Raw genomic sequence first — 21,526 nt, 5'->3', positions numbered from 1 at the left:
GAACACACCATTCAAATGCACACAATGTTAACGACTGTAAATATCTGCATATGTAAACACACCCATATGAACAGACCTTTGAGCACGCATCCCAATTAAAAATACTGGCTCATGCTGAGATATTCCTGTTGTAAATATCTTTAAACATTCATGATTATGAATTGGTTCTGCACTGTATTATTATACTCCCATAAGAGCAGATAGTTATTGTTAAAGATCCTCTCATTCTTCACAAGCTATGCAGCACAATCAGCAATCTCATCACTCTTCTACCGTCCCTTGCTCTGGTTTAATATAGAGTCACTCCGGAGGGGCATGGGAGAGACTAATAACATTAGCAGGAGGAATGCTTTCTTTGCTGCAACATTTATTGTTTTGAGTAATACATTTTATTTTTCTTATAGCTGCAGTTTCTTTTTGTTTTTTTAAGTCTTTATTGATCAATACTGGACTATGTCATTATGGAAAAGTGTGACAGTTACTCAGTTAGCTTTAAAATAATTTTGCCCCCTCAGCTCCAGATTCATATTAACATGATCCAAATGGTGGCAGACTTACGTCAACATGACATGAGTGAGAAAATCAGTTTTGAACCTTCTATCTTGGATGTGTGGAAAGATATTATAAAAGTTCAACATGAGGTGTAAAACAGAGTCAGTGTCACATTACCTCCCATTATATTTCTGGGTACACATTAATAAAATAAATTTTAAGTGTGCTGGTTAAAATGAAATTTATTTTTTTATTATTTGGGTACCCCAAAATAGGAATTTGTGCACCTCATGTGCAGGACAGCGGTTCTGTTGTTCATACTGATTATCTAAGGGATCAAAAATTCACATACAGAGATTTCTGAATTGAAATGAATTGAATGTAAGATTTATTTTCAACACCATATCAGCCATTTTTAAGTGTGAGGAACTGTTTGTCAGATACAGAAAAAATAAAAAAATAAAAACCATCTGCAAAGTGACAACGCTCAAAGTTCAATGCAAAGGGAGATATTTTCTTTTACAGAAATCACTTTTTAAGAACTACAACAAACGGCTGATAGTGACTACAACGAGCTTCTTCCCGGGTTGGTGACATCACTAACCCTATAATATACGTAAACCCTGCCTCCGAGAACACGCAACAAAGGGGGTGAGGCCGTGTTGGGTTGCTTTAGAGAAGAGGAAGAGTTGTTGTAGAGTGTTCTCATGCCGTCATTTTATGCCAGACTGCTTCACAAACGAGGGTCAATTCAATGCTGGATTTGCACAAAAGATTAACATGACGGCACAAGCTAGTCAATGAGTTGAATCAACTCCACAGCAACTACATAAATTTATCTACTAACCATTCAGAAATGTCCAGATGCATTCTAAAAGTTACTAAAGTAACTTCTTCCTGAGTCTCTCCATTAGTGTCCGACTCCGGTTTGAACAATGTAAGGCTGAACACAGTTACTGACAATCGTCATTTTGGCTCCGTGAGATTCTCCAGCTTTGTTGTTGATGAGCAACCGAAGCTCCACCCTCTTCTGGAAAGGGGGCTGGGAGCAGCAGCTCATTTGCATTTAAAGGGACACACAAAAATGGCTTACACTCAAATAGGGGCAAATTTGACAAGCTATAATAAATGATCTGTGGGGTATTTTGAGCTGAAACTTCACAGACACATTCTGGGGATACCAGAGACTTATATTACATCTTGTAAAAGGGGCATTATAGGTCTCCTTTAAATAAAAATAACAACAAATTTCATGGCCAGTAAGAATTTTTTCAGCTATAATAAATGTTGAAAATACAGCACTAGAAGATAACAGTTATTAGTTATTTATGAAAACCGGTTGTAAATTTAATCTGATTCAAAGCTTGAAATAAACAGATGTGTAGAAACAAAGAAATGTTATTACATGAAATAAAAACTAAATATTTAAGATTAAGAGTACTATTTGTACATCATTATTCAAATTTGTGACATTGACCATGTGAACTACTTTGTTCAAAAGGTCAGATGTTTTTCCACCGAAGCATGAGATGCTCTTTCGGATAATATAATTTGTGAAAAAACATATTAAAATATAAAATTGCAAAACAGAAGAATTTTCACAAGTTTACTCAGACTTTTGAAAGCATGACAGAGAGACAGACTAGATAGATAGATAGATAGATAGATAGATAGATAGATAGATAGATAGATAGATGCATTCAACATAGTTTATAGATAGTTATATAGGAGAATAAGGTGGGGAGGGAGGTTACAAGAACTCCTAGCCTATCACAACCGTGCACATGGGAGTAAATCTCTCTCCTCCCTATCCCTTCGCTCTCTCTCTTTCTTTCTCACTGCCTGAATGTGACTTAGCTGTGGCTCTGGTCTGCATGCACAGCAGTAGGACGGCAACTGACACACAGTGATCATCTCTGCTGCCTCCCTGGCTAAATCTGCATGGCGACTTAACACAGAGATTACATCTGCATTAAGAGCACTGTGTTTCACCAGCAACTTTACAAGTAGATTAGAGCCTGATGCTCGCCTGGTGCTGGATTATTAGGAGGATAATTTCTCCAAAGCGGAAGAAGTGATTAGACATCAGCATGCTGTGCGTTTCTGCATAGCGCGAGAGTTTATCAACCTCAGCTCTTCAGTTTTTCAAGCATTCAGTTGTGTCTTCACTGTGGTGCCTCAAGCCGAGCAGATAGTGGTCTCCAAGGACTCCTCAACTACTTCAGCTTGTTTCACTCTCCACTATTCATCAGCAAGAATGAATTTTAACAGAGAACAGCAGCAAATTAATTAGTTGGATGTCAGGTTATCTGCAAAGTTTGGACAGGTGAAGGTGTGTGCAGTTTCAGAGGGAGGGGAGAACTTTGGAAAAATCCCTCACGAGAGCACTTAAGGAGAACCTGGAGAGATGTCCAAACCTTCACGTCTGGTCAAACCCTCCAAGCAGTCTCGAAAAGAACCTCCAGGGAACCGTTCACACATGCTGGTTGTCGGGGAGAGGTTGATGAGGGCTGGCAGTGAGGGCAACCTAGTGAGATCCAGACCACCCCAGAAGCCTTCTGCCACCGATCCAGTGGGTTCCAATCCAGGTATTACTGCTTCATAAATCTACTAGCTTGTGATTTTATTGATTGAATGTATAAGTCGCACTACAAAATGTTATGACCATGTACACACATACAGATGCTTATATTTCCGCCCATTAGTTTAGATCCGGCCGTCTGAGGAGCTATTGTACGGTATTCCTGACTGCAGCACATGAGTGCACTTGTATATTTTGGCTGATGCCCTCTCTATATAGGGGGATTAAGACAGGGGTTTAACCTTCACTGTTCACTCTGCTGATTAGTTACATTCCCCTCCTCATCATCAAATTCTCTCACATCACTTAATCTCACTGGTGCTAATCACTCTCAGCTAGAAGTTTATAGAAAGTGACTGAAACTGTAGATGAACACAGATATGTCTGTAATGCTGATTTAAGTATTACAATGAATAAAAATGGTTCATGAGCCAGAAGATTGTATCAGTCTATGCAATTTCAGACTGATTTTGTTGGCTATTTATGTTGACTTTATAATCTCAGCTATATTTTAATAAATGAACAATAACATCTGTGTACACTGTGCACTGTAGTTGTATCAACATTTGGGCCCAAAAAAGATTTGAGAAAACTGTGATGTTCAGAGAGAAACGCAGTGATGAGAAGATGTCTGAACTGATGTTAGAGCAGTTGACTTACAAGTTTGACAGTTCGACTAGGCAAAGGTTTAGAAGAACTGTCATTGCTTTAATTGGGTCAGTTTAGCAACCACATGGTCGCTAATGGATAAAGGATTGAGCCTTTTAATTCAAGTACTATTATATCAAACACCTTCCACCTTTTTGTGGTTTGTCATTGCAAGTTAGAAACACATCTTACATTATTTCATTCAAATTTAGGCCAGTTATAAGGTACCCTTTTTGTTTTACAACAGTAGCACACGTATCAAACATGGCATTTAAAGGGTTAGTTCACCCAAAAATGAAAATCCTGTCATTAATTACTCACCCTCGTGCCGTTTTACACCCGTAAGACCTTCGTTGATCTTCGGAGCGCAAATTAAGATATTTTTGTTTAAATCCGATGGCTCCATGAGGCCTACATAGGGAGCAATGACATTTCCTCTCTCAAGATCCATTAATGTACTAAAAACATATTTAAATCAGTTCATGCGAGTACAGTGGTTCACTATTAATATTATAAAGCGACGAGAATATTTTTGGTGTGCCAAAAAAAACTAAATAACGACTTATTTAGTGATGGCCAATTTTAAAACACTGCTTCAGGAAGATTCGGAGCGTTATGAATCTTTTGTGTCGAATCATGATTCGGATCGCGTGTCAAACCGCCAAACTGCTGAAATCACGTGACTTTAGCACTCCGAACTGCGGATTCGACACGCTGATTCATAACGCTCCGAAGCTTCCTGAAGCAGTGTTTTGAAATCGGCCATCACTAAATAATTCGTTATCTTGTTTTTTTTTTTTTGGCGCTCCAAAAATATTCTCGTCGCTTTATAATATTAATATTGAACCACTATACTCACATGAACTGAATGTTTTTAGTACATTAATGGACCTTGAGAGAGGAAATGTCATTGCTCCCTATGTAGGCCTCACGGAGCCATCGGATTTAAACAAAAATATCTCAATTTGCGTTCCGAAGATTAACGAAGGTCTTATGGGTGTGGAACGGTATGAGTGTGAGTAATAAATGACAGAATTTTCATTTTTGGGTGAACTAACCCTTTAAAGTCTAGTAAAACACTTCTATAAATACTCAGACAAACTCGAATTACTCAAATAGCTGAGTAATTCAGTCCAAACTCAATCAGATAAAACTCATCTGCAAAGCATGCTGGGTAATGGGTGCTGCTACAATAACTTATAGAATCTTTTAAGAAAATTAGCTGTTAAAAAACAGAAAATGTTGATTTAATAATTACACATCTAAAAAATATATTTACTATCTATAGACCTTTTGGGAGCAGATGTCACAGTTACATCACTGCAGATGTGTGTGCATTGTGGCGGCAGAAAAGCAGTGGTAACAAGTGGAGAAAAACTAGTGAGATCCACGGAATAACGGGAAAAAATGTCTTGTTGTGCCCTTGGATGTCAGAAACAGAATGCAATAACAAAAGACGGTCTTCATTTTATAGAATGCCATTGTTGAAAACGCCCTTTGAAGTTAAATGCAGATGTTTATGTTTGCAAGCCATTAAATGAACAGACTGAACTGATGAAACCTGCAATGATTACACGAATATTAAAGCATGAATTTGATGTAAACATTAAATCTACATAATATTCACATATGCAGTTCATAGGGGGCATAATGTATTAGCCCTACAGTTACAGCATGAAACAATATTTAAACCTATAACATTTAAAGTCATAAAAAAATCTTAAAATTCTGACTTTTTTTGCAATTGTGAGTTTATATCACAATTTTGAGAAAAAAGGCAGCATATCAAGTTTATACCTTGCAATTCTGATTTTTCTTCTCATATAAATACGGAACCCGGAATTGTGAGAAAAAAACTCACAATAGAGTGCTGCAGCCATGACATTAAAACCTAGAAGACTAATTCACCAGTGGTTCCCTCAAAACTTTCCTATGGGGTTATTTAATTTGGTTTTTCAGTAGAGTGGTGCAGTGGGGACGTCAAAACCCTGATAACTAATTCGCCCTGGTTCCTTCGAGTTTTTTCTTATGGGGTTTTTCAATTAATGAGTAAAATAAAGCCTGTGGTAAACATAACTTGACAATAATTTGATGTTTTGTTCAACAATGCAAATTACACACACCCATACCGAAAACCGAATTTTGAAGCAATTATGCTTAATTTTGAAAATGTATGTTTCTAATAAGTAGATAAGACAGTTTGTTCTTCAAAAACTTCTTTAGAGTGTAAAAAGTTCTTTAGATTATTAAAAAACTTCTTCATACTAAGACAAAAATGGTTCTTTTAAGAACTGTTCACTTAGAAGTTCTTTGTGGAACCAAAATGGTTCTTCTATGGCATCGTTATGAAAACCCCCTTTTGGAACCTTCATTTTTAAGAGTGAAGTATTATAGTTATGTTTACCACAGACCATATATTACTCATAAATTGAAAAACCCAATTATAAAAATTGGAGGGAACCACCACTGGCTTTTGACGTCACAGCTGCAACACTCTATTATCTTTTTTATTTTATTTTATATATATATATATATATATATATATATATATTTTTTTTTTTTTTTTTATACTGTGGCTTCCATACACTGCTACTGCAGAACTGTCATTTTCTGCCACCAGGTAGTTTCCGCCCACAAAACACATCATTGGTCTGCATCGGTTATCAAAATGTTTGCAGACAATTTTATTGCAACTGTAATTTATACAAAGCTATATACTACAATATAAAAGTCTGGGGACAGTAAGAAATACATACATATACTATCTATCTATCTATCTATATATATATATATATATATAGTGAGAATGCGTTAAATTGATAAAAATTGACAGTAAAGATATATAGTTTATCTGTTACTAGTTGATTGCTGTTTGTTTTTTAGTTGTTGTTGTTACAGTATGTGTGATTTATATTTAATCGTGTATAGCGCTTATTTATGTTATCAGTCTCCAGTGACTTTCAAATGCCAAAATGCCTTTCTTTCACTTCAATGATTTTCACTCACACTGCTTAGAGAGGTATGAGATTGAAGGCACAGCCTTAGAACCACTGTCCCCTGCTGTCACCCATTCTCGCTGTCAGGTCTGTTAAAACAGAGATTTATTCCAGAGACAGCACCAATCCTGCCACGCTGCTGAAGATACAGTACATGACATTTCCACAGGCATAGAATCCAACACAGCGTGGACTCTTAGAGTTCTTTCTACCCTCAGAGGCTCCAAATGTGCTAAAAGAGATTCCTCTGAAAAACCTGCAGCACCAATTTCCTTCATGAACTGCCACCTAATTTTAAAGCCTCTTTTCCTGTGGTGGTCTGTGCACTGAACTGCAGTTCATGTTTATGAAGAACGTATTTTTTCTTATTCAGCTGAACTCCAAACTGAATTTTTAGCAAAAGTTGCACCTGAGATATCACACCTGTTTTCATGAGAGCCCTAAAGCTCTGTAATGATCAAAAAAAAAAAAAAAAAAAAAAAAAAGTTGGGGTGTTGTTTCCTTTTGTAGCCAATTAGAATGATTGACACATCAGTTTGACTGCCATAGAGTGCCACAGTCGGGTTCTAGAAGTAAAAATCCCATTCATTTTCTCAATAGGGGAATCGATTTTGAACAATAACTTATAAAACTTTAAACACAGACCAGCTGTGAGCTACAAGGTTGTTTATCGATGGTATATGCTTCTGTTGAAGACATTTGTGTGTTCAACAGTGGAATTGCATAATTCTGCAAAAAACAAAACAAAACAAAACAAAAAAAATCTCTGCCAAACAGAGGTTTGAAATAAGCAAATTGCATCAACTCTTAAGCAGCCGCCTACTCTCATTAAAGGGATAGGCTGGTAACCAGACAGTTGACGGTAGCCATTGACTTCCATAGTAGGAAAAAAATACTATGGAAGTCAATGGCTACCGTCAACTGTCTGGTTACCAACATTGTTTAAAATATCTTATTTTGTGTTTAACAAGAAAGGAACACATACAGGTTTGGAACAACTTGAGGGTGAGTAAATGATGACAGAATTTTTATTTTTGGGTGAACTATCCCTTTAAGTGCTATGAATGACATAGTGTCAGTTGTCTTATGCTTCCAAACTACTTAAATATTTATGATAAGTTATCTTTCCTTCATTAAAGCCGTTAAGTACACAGACCAACTTTTTGTCCGATTTCAAATACTTTTTTACTTCAAATAAAAGTTTATAATGTTATGTTATCACCTCGTAGCTGGTTGATTTGGTTCATGCCTTATAACTTATAAAAGAAAAGATGTTTTTGTAAAAAATAAATGGGAAAAATACCAATACCAAGAACCAAGGTTGCAGAAAAACTGGGCAGGCACTGTTGCACTCACATGTGCTTCATTAAATATAGGGTTTTACTCAAGATGCCTTCAAAGGAGCATAACCTATGTCCATCGCATATTTAGAGTATATTCGTCTCACTAACATTCAGATTTTAAGATTAAATAAAATGCCAACCATTAAAATAACTAGCTAGGTCAGCTTAAAAGTCCATAGATATTGCCTTCAGTTCGTACTGCTGTTAACACTTTCTCCGACAAGCGGATGTGATGAGATATGTTTTCCTGTTTGTTCATGTGACGTTTGACATAAAGCCTAGCGTTGGAAAGTCAGATTCAAACTTATAAATCTGTTTATTTCAAACATTCCTCTTTCTCACACAAGTACTGTAGCATTAGAAAATCAGGTTCATTCTATTGAAACGGTTCGTTCAGACTGTTCATTTTAAATGGTTAGTTCACCCAAAAATGAAAATTCTGTCATTAATTACTCACCCTCATGTCCTTCCACATCCGTAAGACCTTCGTTCATCTTTGGAACACAAATTAAGATATTTTTGATAAAATCCGATGGTTCAGTGAGGCCTGCACTGCCAGCAAGATAATTAACACTTTCAATGCCCAGAAATCTACTAAAGACATATTTAAAACAGTTCATGTGACTACAGTGGTTCAACCTTAATGTTATGAAGCGACGAGAATACTTTTTGTGGCCAAAAAAAAAAAAAAAAAATTTATTCAACAATATCTAGTGATGGGCGATTTCAAAACACTGCTTCATGAAGCTTCGAAGCTTTACGAATTCAATTTATGATTTCAGTAAACGAGGCTTTGTTACATCATAAGTGTTTCGAAACATTTAGAAATTTCAATGGTTCACCCTAATTGGTATTGCTTAAAATATTTCATCCTTAAACAGTGGTGAAACTGGCCGAGATTCACTGAGGGGGACCCTAGGTGGGAACATATTTTATATTTTTAAACCACAGATTCAGAAAAATTTGCATAGCATTTGAAGGCTATCACATGGATTACCAATTACCAGCCCGGCCCTTAAGTAACTTCAAGTTAGCTACTTTTCATTTGTAGCTGCTTTAAATTAGGATTGAACCTGCACTCATGCCTTTTATAATCACAAAGTAAGTAGTCTATAAATAGTGCTAGCTTAGGGAAAAGAATGAGAAATGTTTCAAAAGCAAGTGATATTAATCATTAGGCTACAGAGGTGTATCGGGTGAAGAAACGCTATGCAAGGCTGGAGATAATTTGGGCCCCAATCTGCTAAATTGTGTGATTACATGTGCCTGCTCTGCAAATGTATGGGAAAAATTAAAGTTCTTCTGGAACTGAAAATCTTCTGGAACAACAAATTTGTTCTCTTTATGATTTCCTCTAGAGTTAACGCTCATCACACCATGAACCCTAAGAAACAGGATGTTTTTAAAGGTCATGCTTTATTTTTTTAAGCAATGCTCTAGACTCTAAGAAATGCTGGGTTAAAAACAACCCAAGTTGGCTTGAAAATGGACAAACCCAAAACAACCCAATCGCTGAGTTTGTCCATTTTTAATCCAACTTGGGTTGTTTTTAACCCAGCATTTTTTAGAGTCTAGAGTGTACCATTAGGAAACATCACTTTAGCAACTTATCCTACACTCCAAAATGTGTTTAAGTTTTATTATAAAAGCTTAAAATTTCACTTAATCAGCCTACTAAACTGCTTATTGTACACAGAAATTTAAGATGTCTTCGTTTTGCTAGTGAACTGAACTTTGATGCTCTGTAGTTACATAACCTCCCCGCATCTGCCTCTGATGCACTAATGTAATACAGGAATTAGCTAGATCTTCATGTGCCATTACGTCAGCTTAATCAGCAGGAAGCGATATGGTTTGACATCAGTGTGATCTCACACAGGATGTGTGCATGTCTTGTCCCGTTCCTCTCTGTTGCCCTGTCCAATCTCATTTTTGTCCCTGCCACCAGTTTAGCTCTGTGGCATTATCAGTGTTTCCACAGCTTTGGAGCAAAACAGTACAGAAAACAAACAGTATGCAGAGCACAACAACCTCTTCTAAAAATAAAAATAATAATAAATAAAATCAATGTTTGAAATTATGAAGCTTTTTTCCCCCCCAAGTTTCAATCCTGTGTTCACATTAACATTCTTGGCATTCAGCGACACGTTCTGCATGGAAGAACTGCAGGATGCTGGTTAATATACTGGCCACTTCTATGTAATTTTCTGATAATGATTTGGAGTTTAAAGCTGCTGTGAGCATGCATTCAGTCTAATCTCCAATCGAGTTCAGTTTGTCCGTTTTATGTAGTTGCTGAGCCCAGGAATATCAGTCCTGTCAGAACCACAGCTACTTCAAAACCTGAGCAGGCCAAGATCCACACTGCAGAATGCTTAACTTGGCCTCTTCAGACTGAGTTATTAAAGATACACATACCCCCACCCTCCCCTCAACAAAAATGGGCTATAATGAGACTTAGAAATGACTGGAGGGAGAAGATGGCAGTAGCTCTTCCTCAGGTTGTACTATCCTTCTTCTCAGAGAATTTATTTCCTACTCATTATAGTCAGGAAAGAAGATTAATTTCAGACAATTTGCCAGCAGAGGCTAGTCTGTTTAAAATAATAATTTTGTAGAGCTGTTGTCAAAGTTTATGTTCTATTTTCAGTTGTTTGTCAAGCCACTGAATCAGCTCATTTTATTAGTACTTTGTTTATTCACAATGTTTCACAAGTATAAGTGTTGGCAAGACCGGTGTGTGACATTGAATCGAGACAGTTTCCTGAGGTTATCCATTACCACAGGTGGAGGTCATGTATTATTTAAAAAATGGTGTGATTTGGATTCTCTTTCTGCCTCTTCTCTCTCTCTGCCGTGTATGTTATATTGTTTTTCACTCTTCACACACACTCAGACAAGGAATGAGATGTGTTTCCAATTGTATGATTTTGTGGTTATGTGGCTAGCACCAGAAAGCTTGTTTTGCTATTTTCAGGGCATTTTTGTGAGTAATGTTCATACCAGTTTAGTAAAAGTTACAGTGAAAGTACCTACTATATAAAATTAGATATTCTTTTTCAGATTTTTCTTACTGGTATTAAAAACTTTAATAAAGCAAAATATAATATAATAAAATATAATATAATATGTACGATATCGCGACGCAAAGCGGAGTGCCTGCAACCCCTTCAGCCGTGGCTTATTCACGATACAGCACTAGCCTCGAGTACCTTATTGCTTTTATAAAACGGTTACCACACAATACAAATATTAAAGCCAAAAATATGTATCAATGCAACTTTCATGAAGTAAACTTTCACTAAAGCCTTACTTCCGCCAGAAAAAATAGTCCCTGACCGTGAACAGCAACAGAAGTTACATTATTACGTCATTAGATGGCGGTCTTTATGAGTGTGTCAGTCAGTAGCGAAGACTTTTACATTGAAAAGACTGAATTGTTGTGAACACAGAATCAAGAACAGGAACTAACCGTTTAATATAATATAATATAATATATATTTCTTTTGATTTTCACTTGAGTTGTCGATAAAACAGTGTGTAAGTGACATTTCTTCTTCATTTAGCTAAAACAAGAAAAAAAAATTATGACAACAATAATTTCAACATTTACTCTCCTAATGGAGTCCAGGCAAAGCATGTTGGGAACTACAGACCTACTGCCCTGTTAGTTGTGTCAACAAAAAGGACTAAGTTCAGTTAGGTCAGCTCATTGTAACAAAGTAACTTGAACAAGCAGCAACAATCTTTTTTTTCTCCCAAGCCACAGATTCATGAATGAAAGAATGAATGAATTTTAGATCATGTTTGTTGCGCTTTCTCAATTTTTTTGCACTTTTTTATCTTATTTTTATTGCCTCTCTTTCAATGTCTGTTTCAATGCTACAAGTGTGATCAAACGCAAATTTCAACTACACAGTTGACAAAAAAAAAAAAACTAGATAAATAAATAAACCAACATTTGCAGTATGTACATTGGAGTTTTTTTATAGTGATAAATTGCTTCAAGGTGCACGATGAGGTGCTCTTTATTACTGCCCATGTAAGAAAAAAAGCTCTGTCAGAGATCTGTACACATGCATCGAGAATAGTTTATGTGCATCCTCATCTGAAGCTTCAACTTTAAAAAATAAATAAATAAATTGCACAGCAATGAAAACAGAATACGTCATCTTTATGCTTGACTGAAACTGTCCTTTCAGATAACTACAACAGATGCTGTCAAATCACAGAAGCATCTTGTAGCTGTCATACAAGGACAACACTAAATTTTCCAATGCTTCAACTGCTGCCAAACAGCCCAGATCTAATTGATCAAAAGCCACTGTTCTGAACATGCCACACTGTTCCTCTTTATAGCTGATATTTGGGTTCATGTCCGAGCCCTTGTCTCGACAAACACTAATGTTTTGAGTGCTTTTTCATTTTCTTATGTGTCTTTGTAACCACCTGAATCAGAGACGTAAAGTCTGTAAAAGTTCTTCTGTTTTAATGCAAGTCTTGTATGATGCAGGTGATTTTAAAAGGATGCATTTTGCAGCTGAATGCATTGCATTGTAGCCAATTTTATATATTATATATATATATATATATATATATATCATAGGCGTTTTCAGCCAGTGATAAATAATAGATTTACATTACATTTGTCACTGGTTAGTCTGCCCAGAAAGGCTGATAATTTGGTACTGCACACTGTCTAGTCCACAGGATGGTATTATGTCTTGTTTTGGCACAGAGATTAGAGTCCTATTTTAACTACCTCACCATTGCTCCCTGTCTATGCCCAGTCAGAAGCTCTACACAGGAGCAAACAGCAGAGGAGAGATCCTACTCAGGACCATAATGAATTTCTCCTCCTCTCATCTGTGCTGTTTGTGATGTGTGCTGTACACGCTCACTGAGAGTGTAGTGAACCATTGCAGCATGGCAGTCCAGAGGACCCTGCTCCAGGGCACAAGTGAACTAGATCAATCAGCTTGGCTTTGTCAACCTAGGAAAGCCCTCCACCGCCACCATTACATCTGTGTCCCTCCCCGCACTGTGCTGCTTTTAGGTGTCACATCCTTTTGGCAGCCTTTTTGTTTTGAATCAAAACACTGACTGAGACAGTTCTTCAAATACATCCTTTATGTCTCCTACAAATCAGTGCATGCATTCATACATATATATATATATATATACACACACACACACACACACACACACACAGTCAAACCAAAATTTATTTAGACACCTTGAACATTTCATTCATTAATACATTTTATTCATAGTTTAAAGAAATGGTAATAAAATATGACAGTTAAACTGTGTCAGAAAAAATAATCTTAATTATGTCAAATAACACATGGTCAGGTCAAAGTGTCTGAATAATTTTTGGTTCCAAATTTTTATCAATTTTACTGGTGGTCCTGTATGAAGAATTTTTGGGTATAATATGTCGCGGTTTACTTTATTTTGCTATCCTCACTTACATAAATGAACTATAGTGTCCTGCACCCACTAGTAAAAATATATCAAAAATATAAAAAATGTCTGAATAATGATGGTTTGACAGTATATATATATATATATATATATATATACATATAAAGCTTCACATCTGCCTGTTTTTGATCCTGTCAGTAACTTGCTTATCTCAATGATTAATTAATTTCTTTGTTCTGCTGAACATAAAGAAAGATATTTGGAAGAATGTCAGTAACCAAACTGATCTCGTCCCCCATTGACTACCATAGTATTTATTTTTCCTACTATGGAAGTAAAAAGGGGGGGGGGGGGGGGGGGAATATTCTTCCAAATATCTTTCTTTATGTTCAGCAGAACAAAGAAATTCATACAGGTTTGGAACTTGAGGGTGAGTAAATGATGACAGAATTTACATTTTTGGGTGAACTATCCCTTTAAGGCACTACTTTCAATATGATGTTGTGTCGTCTCGAGATGATCGATTCTCATGTAAAATTTATTGATACCAACTGTTTTAACTAGTAATTTTCGTACTTATTGTGAAAATTAATGCGCAAAATAAACTTAGTGGGGGAAAAACTGACAGCATTAGAGAGAGCTAATTAGAGAGAGCTGTTACTGTCAGAGACAGAACATCACTATATTACCATGTAGTATACAACACACTAGATTAAAGGCACAGCTAAATGTGACATTTATTATAATGGGTTTATGTGAAGATAAGCCCTTTAAGTTCACTTAAAGGGGCTATGTAATAATTTTCATGTATTAATTGCTTTTTTATTGCCAATGTGTGAACAGCTTGTAATGAAACTTAAAGAACGAGACTTTGTCAGACTTCCTAGGTTGTCTATGAAAGCCTGTAGACTGATTGACAGACGATTGAAGGACGTTTTTGCCGGGAAAATCAAAAGGATGTGACGTTTACACATGCTCCCGAAAGCTTCTCTTCCGTTTTAGACACATGACATGAAATGAACGTTTATACAATGTTCAGGATAATGCCGAAAGAGCTATTCTGTACTGTGATGTCAATGTCATGCAAAGAAAAGGGATTAATTAAAAATAGTCAATATATAAATAGCCAGAGCTATATGGTCTATAGTCTCAAATGTACTTTATAATCAAACGATCATAACATTGTGATATTAATTACCTCATCTGTCGACATGATGATGGTGAAATGCGAGCTGGTGCGATCCACATCGCTATGATCAGATGCTTTCTTAACACCGCTGTCATTTTTGTTTTGTGATCATTTTGTTATTGAGAGGAAAGCTAGCAGCACATATTTACATATTCATCTAAAGGTCCCTCTCAGCAGCGTAGGCGTTGACAGGATGTTCGTTAACAGTTTCGCTGCAAAGGCATTTCCAACTTCACTTTATGACCTTATGTAGCCCCGCCCCCTTTCAGCGCTGCGCTTGTTGCGTTCTGTTTTCTAGTTTGTATTTTCACAGCACGAAGGTAAGATCTATGATTAATGAATTCAACCGCTTGTTTTAAAATCTTCCCGGTCTACTGACATTTGTTATGACATCCGCTTCAAACATTACAAAGCTCATGATAACTTTTGGTTTACCACAATAAGTTTATCCACTTCAACAGCTAATTACTCTTCGACAGCGATGCCATAGATATATACAGAGCTACCTCAAAACGGAAGTTCAAACACAAAATTCTAAAGATGTCTGCGCGCTTGTTTCTCTGGCAAACAAAGTCTTATAAGTGAAGAACGAAAACAACTTCGCAGTAAGTATATTAAGGCCTTGAATCACGTTCAGTCTCTTGTGCGTTATGTGAGGATGAGCACGAGCAATAAGGCTGCAGTAGTTCACTTAACGGCCACCGGTGTCGCTAATAACAAGGTTTTCTGAATTCTACATTCAGCCCCTTTAAATTAAAAGTTGTTCGTATTTTCTGTTAAGTCTATTAAATGTTAAAAATGATGGCTTTCAATTATACATGTAATGTTGAATGGCTATAATTACTAATTTCATAACCAAAAATTGATTAAAAATAAATTGATCCATTTGATCAGTATCAGTACTGGTATCAGTGATACTGGCCTTCATTAACTAAAAGATGCCATTAAAAATGTTTAAAATAAATAATCTTTATCTTGTTTCTACATTAATTTTGACATTCAATGTGAAACATGAATTACAATATAAAATATATTACAAATTTTAATGATTTAATCGTAAAAAAGAGCATTTTTTTCTATTTAATCTATTTTAATAAATTGGCAGCACTAATATATTGTTTTAGACTGTCTAAAACAAAACCAGGTATGTACATGAGCACTGAACAAAGCTGAGTGGCGCTGATTTGCAGTTAATTCTCCTTTACTAAAACCAAAAGTCTGAAAGAGTTTCATGAGTGTGTCTTGTATCCTAGAGACCTGGTGTATTTATACCCTCCTTAAGGGTTAGCTTGGAAACAGAATACCATTAGTGAAGAGCTTAGAGGTGTAAACTTGGCTGTGGCAGCTCTTAAGTCTCTCATTGGTTGAATAAAGCTGACCTGCTCAGGGACTTTTATCTGTGTTGTTGTTGGTATCTAATGGTGCTGAAAGAGGAATGACTAAAAATATGATGTCCTCTGGGCATCCCTTCATATAAATGTCAGTTTTGCCCATTGGATTGTATAGTTGGACTGTTATTGCTTTTTTCTCAGTCTTTCTTTTAAATGTTAAAAGTGGCTGGAGAGAGTGGACTTGGTTGAGGGGAAAGTTACATGATATAAAAAGGGCAGTTTTGAAAATTAAAGCTGCTGGACATTTTGAGACTCTAAAAATCTATTAACATGTAGATCATATATATATTTTAAAGGGATAGTTTACCCAAAAATAAAAATTCTGTCATCATTTACTCACCCTCAAGCTGTTCCAAACCTGACTGAATTTCATTCTTCTGCTGAACACAAAAAAAGATATTTTGAAGAATGTCGGTAACCAAACAGTTGACATGCCACATTGACTTCCATAGTACTTTTTTCCATACTATGGAAGTCAATGGCCCAACAACTGTTTGGTTACCGACATTCTTCAAAATATCTTCTTTTGCATTCAACAGATCAAAGAAATTCATTCAGGTTTGGAACAACTTGAAGGTGAGTAAATGACAGAATTTTCATTTTTGGGTGAACTATCTCTTAAGTCTTCTGTATACCACCATGTATATTGGCATTGGTCTGACTGAAATCTTTCAGTTCATTAGATCATTTGTTCATTAAAAAGATTTTTTTGTTCTTTGGCTTGGCAGATTATCAGGACAAAGACATGTGGTGTCATTACCATTTTTGTAATGAATCAGTCTGCCAGTCTGTGTGCTGTGAAAACATTTGAGAAGATTCAGGCCATTGGTTCTTGCCATTATTTTAATTTTATGGTCAGCTTATGAGATGTGAAAAATCTGCCCTGACATAAAAATTAGGGATGCACCATTATGAAAATTTTGGCCGATACCGATAATGCTTTATATTTGAAAGCCGATAACCAATATATTGGCCGATTAAATCTAAATCAAACATTTTTGAGAGCCTGATTACAAAAACAAAAGTCTCAGCAATGTCCCATGCACACAATTATAATTCTCATTATAATATTATGTAGCCTGTATGACTTGTGCTGTACTTAACTGTATTTTCCTTTTTGAAGTGATTTCAATAATATTTCAAGCAATTCAAAACCATAATGGCGGACAGTGTGCATCTGAAGTGTCTCAGCTGAAGGAAATAATCCATTATTTATCAGCTTTGATATATCTGCCAAATATTCTTATCAGACCGATAATGATAACATTAAAAATGAACATACAGTATCTCACAGAAGTGAGTACACCCCTCACATTTTTGTAAATATTTTATTATATCTTTTCATGTGACATCACTGAAGAAATGACACTTTGCTACAATGTAAAGTAGTGAGTGTACAGCTTGTATAACAGTGTAAATATGCTGTCCCCTCAAAATAACTCAACACACAGCCATTAATGTCTAAACTGCTGGCCACAAAAGTGAGTACACCCCTAAGTGAAAATGTCCAAATTGGGCCCAAAGTGTCAATATTTTGTGTGGCCACCATTATTTTCCAGCACTGCCTTAACCCTCTTGGGCATGGAGTTCATCAGAGCTTCACAGGTTGCCACTGGAGTCCTCTTCCACTCCTCCATGACGACATCACAGAGCTGGTGGATGTTAGAGACCTTGCGCTCCTCCACCTTCCGTTTGAGGATGCCCCACAGATGCTCAATAGGGTTTAGGTCTGGAGACATGCTTGGCCAGTCCATCACCTTTACCCTCAGCTTCTTTAGCAAGGCAGTGGTCGTCTTGGAGGTGTGTTTGGGGTCGTTATCATGTTGGAATACTGCCCTGCGGCCCAGTCTCCGAAAGGAGGGGATCATGCTCTGCTTCAGTATGTCACAGTACATGTTGGCATTCATGGTTCCCTCAATGAACTGTAGCTCCCCAGTGCCGGCAGCACTCGTGCAGCCCCAGACCATGACACTCCCACCACCATGCTTGACTGTAGGCAAGACACACTTGTCTTTGTACTCCTCACCTGGTTGCCTCCACACACGCTTGACACCATCTGAACCAAATAGGTTTATCTTGGCCTCATTAGACCACAGGACATGGTTCCAGTAATCCATGTCCTTAGTCTGCATGAGTTCAGCAAACTGTTTGCGGGCTTTCTTTGCATCATCTTTAGAAGAGGCTTCCTTCTGGGACGACAGCCATGCAGACCAAGTTGATGCAGTGTGTGGCGTATGGTCTGAGCACTGTCAGGCTGACCCCCCACCCCTTCAACCTCTGCAGCAATGCTGGCAGCACTCATACGTCTATTTCCCAAACACAACCTCTGGATATGACGCTAAGCATGTGCACTCAACTTCTTTGGTCGACCATGGCGAGGCCTGTTCTGAGTGGAACCTGTCCTGTTGAACCGCTGTATGGTCTTGGCCACCATGCTGCAGCTCAGTTTCAGGGTCTTGGCAATCTTCTTATAGCCTATGCCATCTTTATGTAGAGCAACAATTCTTTTTTTCAGATCCTCAGAGAGTTCTTTGCCATGAGGTGCCATGTTGAACTTCCAGTGACCAGTATAAGAGAGTGAAAGCAATAACACCAATTTTAACACACCTGCTCCCCATTCACACCTGAGACCTTGTAACGCTAACGAGTCACATGACACCGGGGAGAGAAAATGGCTAATTGGGCCAAATTTGGACATTTTCATTGAGGGGTGTACTCACTTTTGTGGCCAGCGGTTTAGACATTAATGGCTGTGTGTTGAGTTATTTTGAGGGGACAGCATATTTACACTGTTATACAAGCTGTACACTCACTACTTTACATTGTAGCAAAGTGTCATTTCTTCAGTGTTGTCACATTAAAAGGTATAAAAAAATATTTACAAAAATGAGAGGGGTGTACTCACTTCTGTGAGATACTGTATATCGGCAGATATCGATATGGAGGCCAATATACCCTAATAAAAATACAATAAATATATATTTGCTTAAAATAATTTTTAAAATATTGGTTTAGAAAAGTTTTAAAAACTATGAAATTATATCATGTAGACAGAATGATTTCTGAAGGATCATGTGACACTGAAGACTGGAGTAATGATGCTGAAAATCCAGCTTTGCCATCACAGAAATAAACACAGTTTACAATTTAAAATATATTAACATAGAAAACTCCAAAATTTTGAGTGTTAGTGTATATATATAATACAGTATAAAATAATGTTGTTGAGATACATGTTGTGTAGCATTGTTGCTTTGGCTCAAAGCCTTGTGGGGATGGACAGGAAGAGAGGGTGGAGGAACCAGCTACGGAAATTAGTGATTAACTGCAACAAGCAAAACTATTTCCAATTCCTGCAAAAAATGGGCAGGTGTTGGAAATATTATATGAAAAACAAAGGAATTTTTTAGCATCTTCTGAGAAACATCTTGCTATCCCACTTTATTAAGGTGGGGTTGCAGAGAGATCAAAATCTGCCCTACTGCTTTGAACTTTGTTAAAAAAAAAATGCTGTTGAAACCTCTGTTGTTGTCTGTTCAGGGTCACAGGTAGGGTTTGTTGCTGAAAAACGAACCCCTTGCTGACAGAATGAGAGCTGTGCTTTGAAACGTGAAGGAAAGCTCTCATTGGCTTCATTGTGTTCTTTGTCTTAAACCTCTGGTGCCGTAACCTGTGTCCAAACACTCTGGAACCACAAACATAAACACTTCTTAACTAATTGTCTATGCCTTTTAGTCGTTGATCTCTCTGTCATCTGTGTCCTGTCCTTGCTGATAGTTTACAAAGGTTAGTCTTACAATAGACCCTCCTTTTTGCTGCATCTCCAATTCACACACTCTCTAACTTACATAAACTTCAGCTCTGTAGGGCAGAGAGTAGAGCAGTGGTTTGAGCAGTAAGCGAGACACTCATATATTTAATAGAGGGAGGCAGTGTGAGCCTCGCACCGAGCAGGATATACACGTGCAAACTTACTCAGAGGACATTTACAGCTGGTGAGTTTTTGTAGGACTGAATTACCCCTATAAATGTCAAATCATTTATAGGCATTTTCATAAACCGAGGTTTGGGATGCTTCTGTCATATGTTTGTATTGTTGCTTAAGAACTCCTTTGCAGATATTCAACTTTATCATTAAGATTTATATTGCATGTTTTAACAACCAGAACCAGCTTGTAGTGTGTGGCGTTTAAAAGTGCTACAATTATTTGGACTTCAGCATTTTTGCAAAGCTTTTTTTGTCATTGAACCAGTGTAAAGAGTGTGATATTTCAGATTTTGTAACATAATTTTTACATGACAAGCATGCGATGTATGTTTATGGCATTAAGGGCATGTTATTATACTTAATCTACCTGAATCTGTACTGTTGTATTTAAGGTAAATCCTTATTTATGCACCACCATGAGTGATGAAGTATGGTCATGTCATATAATTCAGGTTATTAATGTTCAGTAATTGGGAGCTTGTATCATTTCAGAAGATCGTGGAATGAACAATTGGCTCCACAGTTGCTAAAAAGGTATCAGCATGGAGCCAAAAGTTTTCACTCTTAATGTGGTGTGTGGCAATTATTCGCTCCATTCAAGAAATGTTTTTTTGTTCCTCTTCTCAGGAAATGTTTTAGTAGTGCTTTATTTTGGCAAACCACATATGTGCTTGTATGATTTAATAACGGGCGCAGTGCTTTGGCTTTGTCTGCCTTGCTTTCAATAGACTGACATTGGCATAATGAGAGTGTGAAATGTGCAAAGGGGAGTGTTGCTCACCTCATTTGCAGTAAAGATGTTATTTTTGTCATATACTTTCACACATGCTGGCCAAGTGATCGTTTCATGCATTAGAGGGCAGTAAAGCAGTCATCTCTGTTTAATCTAAAGTTTTGTCCTCTAGTAGGAAATAAAATGTCTGATAGCTTTACGGTCTGTTAAAAACACTGCAGCTAGATGCAACAAAGCCCTTCACTGTAAGGTTTTTTGTTGTTGTTGTTGTTTTTTTTTTGGCATCAAACCAGTTTAGCATGGTCTGTTATGGTCTGTTAAAAACACTCCAGCTAGATGCAACAAAGCCCTTCAGTTAAGAAAACTCTTGGTGATAATATTATAATTATGAGTTTTCTTGAATATGAGGGGTTTTTTTTCTTGTTGCATCAAACCAGTTAAGCACAGCCCTGCAGCCAATTCTAAAGATTTCATTGGTCATGTCAATCACACTGCTGATTGCCTACACAATGCTAAAACAAATACAAACCCCTTAACCCTACCCTATACCCTAAGCTTAACCAATGAAATTGGCTGCAGTGTGGGATTTGCGTTGAAATGGTTTGAGGGGGGGAATCAAGTGCCGGGACTGGTCCATAGCGAACAGTGTTGCCAACTGCTTTCAATTAAAAGTAGCTAAAACTGGTAGCTAAATGTCACTAGATGACATCATAATGGCAAATTCATTGATCTATATAA

The 21,526-nt window shown here is 36.9% G+C and overlaps 1 protein-coding gene across 8 annotated transcripts in view; it reads left to right on the top strand.

The window, feature by feature from the left end:
- The first annotated feature begins 2,366 nt into the window (after positions 1-2,366).
- LOC127501583 (sickle tail protein homolog) overlaps positions 2,367-21,526 on the top strand; it is a 65,964-nt gene continuing 46,804 nt past the window's right edge. For 5 of the 8 annotated variants that reach the window (XM_051873704.1, XM_051873693.1, XM_051873685.1 and 2 more), the window contains exon 1: positions 2,368-3,080. In XM_051873704.1, coding sequence (XP_051729664.1) covers positions 2,900-3,080 — 181 coding nt within the window. In that variant the 5' untranslated portion in view covers positions 2,368-2,899. Of the gene's footprint in view, positions 3,081-19,932; positions 20,063-21,526 lie in introns of those variants that run through there. The other 3 variants (XM_051873639.1, XM_051873630.1, XM_051873645.1) reach the window with 2 other exon arrangements.

This window comes from Ctenopharyngodon idella, chromosome 2 (assembly GCF_019924925.1).
Source record: "Ctenopharyngodon idella isolate HZGC_01 chromosome 2, HZGC01, whole genome shotgun sequence".
Lineage (NCBI taxonomy): Eukaryota > Metazoa > Chordata > Actinopteri > Cypriniformes > Xenocyprididae > Ctenopharyngodon > Ctenopharyngodon idella.
This window is presented reverse-complemented; position numbering and strand designations above follow the sequence as displayed.